Here is a 5,489-nt window from a genome sequence, read left to right on the forward strand (position 1 = left end):
GAAAATAATTTTGTTTTTGGACCATTAAAATAATAATACTATTCAATTTCAAATAGTAATACAAGAAATTTTTAGCATCCTACATCATTATTTTGACAATTTAACAAAATCATTTGTATCTAATAACTAAATTTTCTAAACTTTCTTACTTCAGCTTCAAAATCATCCTTTTCGTGATAAATTAAACCGAGACTAATGTTAATTTACACTGATAGAAATGAGCAACTCAAATTCTTCGTACATTGAGAAAAAACAAATCAATTTTAATAAATATTTAGTCCAATACTGCCAACTGAACATTTACTTACCATAAATAAATATTTGTTCATTAAAAAGAATGATTGTTAAATCAAATAAATATTTTCTGTATCAAATAAATATATCTTTATATTTATTGGCAGTATTCAACTAAATATTTATTAAAATTAACTATATTTTTTCTCAGTGTGTTTATACAATCGCATAGATTACGGACGAGGGGTTCTAATGTCGTTGTATCTCGCCGCTGATATCACGAGAAAAGTACGTGAATGCCGTAAAGTGCCGTCTCTCATTCGCCTCGGTGCGTCGTAGAACAAGCGCAGCGTCGACGGCGACGGCGACGACGACGACAACGACGGTGACGGCGATGCACCTGCCTGCTCTGGCGGCAGTTGCACCCCTCTTTATGACGATGCTATCTAAGAAGGCTGTATGTGCCCCCTTCGTTTCGCTTTTGCTCGCTTCACCGTTGCTCCGCGTCCCGTGCTGGTAGTCGTGCGAGCGACACCTGACGCACGTACGCACTCGTAAAACGCGCGCGCTCGCGCACACGTGCGGCATACACGCCGTTTGCACGCGCACTTCGCTTGTGAGAAGCAATATTAATCCGCCTTCTCATATGCCTGGGAGGGCTAAGTGCTCTTAAGCTTCTTTTCCCCGTTTTACCTCGTTACTATCTTTCATTTAGCTGATCCGGCGAATCTGTTTCACAATGCACTTTTATTTTAAATAAAGCCGTACTATTATTATAGCTTTCTATAGAGGGAATCAACATATTGATGTATTACATGCTTATCGTCATCGAGCACCTATGTATCGCAAACTTGTGACGTATTTGTATCAAATTTGTGCGTGCGGAATTCTCGTTCTGAGAAATTCAGGTATCTGCGCATATAAGTTAATTGATACACTTATAGTGCATCTTACAATATTTTTTCGTAAAATATTAAAATTAGATTTAAAAAATGTTGAATTATTAATTAATTGTATTGTATGTAGATAAAATTAATATCTTTGTTTACATAAATATAAGTATCAAATAGGGGGAGATGAGAAAAAATTAATTTGCATTAATCGATCAGAAAGTTGCCGCAAGGGATCTAAATGCAATCACGATTAAAGTATATTTATATTTAATGATATAAAGTATATTTAAATGTCTTTTCGCGTTTTTTTTAGATATACCGGCGCAAGTGCCGCCGTTAACACCTGGGACCAATAAGAAGATGACTGAGGCTCTGGAGGCCTCCTTCGCGTCTTGGGAAAAGGAACGACTCCGCCTGAATATAACTAAAGGTCAGCTCTCTTTTATTCTCATTATTCTTGATTATACTTCTTTGTGATTACTCGTAAACATAGCTCATACAAGCTTAGTTAAAATAATCGTATCACCTTTTTCTCATATAATAAAATCGCGTTATTACAAGGTGAAATTATAAAGCATATTTTTACATCCATCGAATATATGTCTTTATTATAAAATTATAAAATCTGTAGTTCTAGACTAATAGATCAGTAAACTGATATCTACGCGATATTTAACGTACTTCAAAATTACAATTGTAACTTTAAGTAGATGAACAAATTTTGCAGCAATAGTAATCGTCTTACGAGCGTAAATATTAATCTCTGATCTTTTATGACGGTTTATACGATTTGGAATTTATGATCGTTGTACCGCCTCACCGCGCAAGTTGTTGAAAAAAATCGCTGCAGGCGCACAGAAGAGGGAGAGACAGCATACGCACGCACGTATATACGTTCGTGTTGCGTGCGTGCGTGCGTGCGTGCATGCGCGAGAGACGCGCGTAGACGCGGGTGCGCGCGATGTGACGCGATGTGCGACGAGGCGGCCGGCGATGTGCAGGAATTGTGAATGTGATGTTGATGGTTCTGATGGGGAGCCGATGCCACACATCCGGTATGCGCATTCAGAGCCACGCGGGTGTGACGTTACTTCCGGTCTACATGCCCTGGGTTCGTACCCTCCAGGCCAGATCACCTACAGTCTGACCTCCATGAACCGAACGAGCCACCTCCTGCTCCTCTTGCCATTTCACTTCGACCCTGAGACCCTGATTCTTTTATTTTCAGAAAACATTAAAGCATTATTAGAATTATCTTAGTAGTATAAAAAAAGTGTATTAATATGTGTACAGAAAAAAAACTTGGAAACGAGTATTTACTTGATTTTAGTGAAATTTATTCTTTTTCGCAAAAAAATGATAAAAAATTTTTCGTAATTAGTTAAAAAATTAGAAATTAAAATTAAGAATTTAGGTATTTCCGCTCAAAAATCCATAGATTGCTAAAAATCTATTTATGCGTCTGTCTAAAATCTATTAATATGTATTATATCGTCGAAGAGTATATATATGAAAACGCGTACCCTTACTATAAAGAAGACGCATCATGCATTCACAATTATGTTTGACGCGTCATATCACATTCGCTATTATGATTTATTCAAAATCTATCTCTCTTTTGAATAATAAATACAATCGTAAAAATGCTTCGACGTATAAGGCTGGATACCTCCGATCCTTATAAGTTTTAATATCTCTCGTGCTTTACTCCCATTACAATCAAGAAATATCTAAATCAATCTAATATTTTTTAAGACAGCATCTGCTTGTTTTTTTTTATAGAGAATTCCCAGATATACTTGATAAGTTTTACTTATTTTTCAATATCATAACAGCAGGTGATATTTGTCAATATACCAAAACATCAACGATAAAATACCTAATAATTAATTTTGTTTAGTATCTGATGAAAATGGAAAGAAAGAAGAAGAATATAAAATAATATATTAATAACGGGGGTCTATTATTATGTATGTAGCAATCGACCAGTAAGAGAAAATACATGTGCAGCGCACGCGTACACATGAATGTAGACTTGTGTTCGAATGCGAGGCGAGAAAGAGAGTGTAAAGTCTGCTAACAACGCTTACGAGAAATAAGTTGGGCAAATATCGGTACGATCCTCAAACATCGGCGGTCGCTTTGAACGTGTCGTACCATTGCTGTTAGACACTCTTGTTGCCTCGGTACTTTGTTCACTTTTTCTTCCTATATTTATATTCTAGCTTACGCGAGAGTCGTCAATTTATTTCGATACTTTATCAATTCTGCGAATAATGGTTCGTTCGTTCCAATATGCAGTCCTATCTATTTTTCAATTTGCAGTCCTATCACGTGCTAAAAATTCTGTATGTTTATATAAATGTCAAAAAAAACATTTATCGTCAATTTATTATCGTTTATTTGCATTGCACCCTTGTGTGTACAAAGAGATTTTATTTGGAGAAGGAGCCAAAAGTTTATTTTAACAATATTATTTTTTTTTTAAATGAGAGAAGAATTTCCATTATTATTTCTTTAGAATACAACATAATAAAAATATTTCTATCGGCGAATTTTTTTCTAAAGTCTTTTTTTTGATAAAGTGAAGATATTATATTTAAAATATAATATTATATTAAAATTTACTCTACATTTAAATAATGTGTATATTAATTATGCACAGTTAATTATTTTTATTTTCTTTTAAATGTCTTTAATGCCTTTTTGCATTAATAAAAGAACATATACTTTGCAATATTATTCTACACTTATTGTAATGATGTAAAGGCATAAAAATACAAGTGTATGGAGTGAAAGATTTTAAACGATCGAATATCTCGAAAATTAAATGAAATTCCTAGATCCAGTTTTTTCCAGGTTTTTCGGAATATCATTACTTTAACCTTTCTGCGGAATCTTTAAGACTAGATCTCAGATCTTACGAACATCTTCCTCATGTCGTTAGTGTTAAAGGACGTTGTGCGAGCAAAACTATACATTAGCGAGTCGCTGGCAACTCCTGTTTGCATTATGAGCCCAACTGTACTTTTACGCAGCGAGATACCACGAAACAATGCAAGACACGCGTGCAAATATGGGCGCGCACCTCAAATGGGACATTCCGATGTTTCTCGGTATTGCTTCCACCAAAGATGGTCAGCTTGGGTCCCGACTAACGATCACGCTGTCACAAATAATGGTGTATGTCATATAATGTTCGTTGGTCTTTCGATAATTTTCGGACGTCTTAAATGCGCTTGTTTTCGAATCAAGAAGTTTGGAAAGGTGAAAAATCCTCCATGAATTAGTTATTATGTGGAAATCATTTAAAGTTAAGAGCAAATGTTACCTATAGTTGTCTAATGATAATGATCCATTTTTCTGTTTCGTTAGATAAGGCGATAATAAATCAGTTTTCTGACATTTTTTGACAGAAAGGTTCTTTATCGTAAAAAAAATTTATCTAAAAGATTACAAAGCAATTAGCGACATAGCGGTCGTTCTTCGGAAAAATCGACTAGTTGCTGAAAAGATAATCCGGTTCTTATTTTTGTTTTCTTTTTTTTTTTCCAGACCCAAGGCAATGGTCGGAAGCAGCTGTTGCCCACTGGATGCACTGGGCTATCAGGGAATTCTCGCTGGAGGGTGTGGCGATGCAGCAACAGCCATGGCAGCACATGACCGGGAAACAGATTTGTGCCATGGGGAAGGAATCCTTTCTAGCACGTGCCCCCGCCTTCATGGGCGACATCCTGTGGGAGCATCTCGAGATCCTACAGAAAGGTGCGTGCTCCTCATACAAACGGCACAATCGGGTCCGTCAGTCTACCTCGAAATGTCCCTTAGATTTTTGTTGAATTCAATGCGTGATTATTTTATCGACTAATCTTGATCCTTAAGATATTTTTATTATAATCTTTGAACGGGGGGGGGATCTGTGCGAGGAAGCCTGATGAGACAGATCATTAGTCTAAAGTATTTATAATGCGCTTACTCGACCGGACATAGTGTTGATCTGAACAGTTATGATTCATGCACTGCCAACTATTAGTAATATTGCATGATAATTATATGATATTATTATGAATAGCTGCTGATAATCTGTTATATCGTGAAACAATTCCCGTAACTATTATTCTACCGCGAATATTTTTTGCAGTCACCTTAGCTTCGAATCATCAACGCAAAGTTTCTAATACAAGTATCACAATGCATGTAAAATTTCAAAAATTGAAAAAAAAACAACGATTAACAATTAATGTTATTTATCTTTATTAGCATTGAAGAGAATTTGATTGATTAATTCTATTTTTATTTTTATATACAATGTCTATTTCTGATGTACAAATTTTTTTTTTTTTTTTTTTTTTTTAAAAAAAA

General features: G+C 35.3%; 1 protein-coding gene across 4 annotated transcripts in view; it reads left to right on the forward strand.

The window, feature by feature from the left end:
* LOC108685730 (ETS-like protein pointed) overlaps positions 1-5,489 on the forward strand; it is a 116,283-nt gene that overhangs the window by 77,498 nt on the left and 33,296 nt on the right. For all 4 annotated transcript variants that reach the window (XM_018190681.1, XM_018190684.1, XM_018190682.1 and 1 more), the window contains 2 exons: positions 1,441-1,557; positions 4,683-4,892. In XM_018190681.1, the coding sequence (XP_018046170.1) occupies positions 1,441-1,557; positions 4,683-4,892 (327 nt within the window). The remainder of the gene's footprint in view (positions 1-1,440; positions 1,558-4,682; positions 4,893-5,489) is intronic.

This window comes from Atta colombica, unplaced genomic scaffold (assembly GCF_001594045.1).
Source record: "Atta colombica isolate Treedump-2 unplaced genomic scaffold, Acol1.0 scaffold155, whole genome shotgun sequence".
Taxonomy (NCBI): Eukaryota; Metazoa; Arthropoda; class Insecta; order Hymenoptera; family Formicidae; genus Atta; species Atta colombica.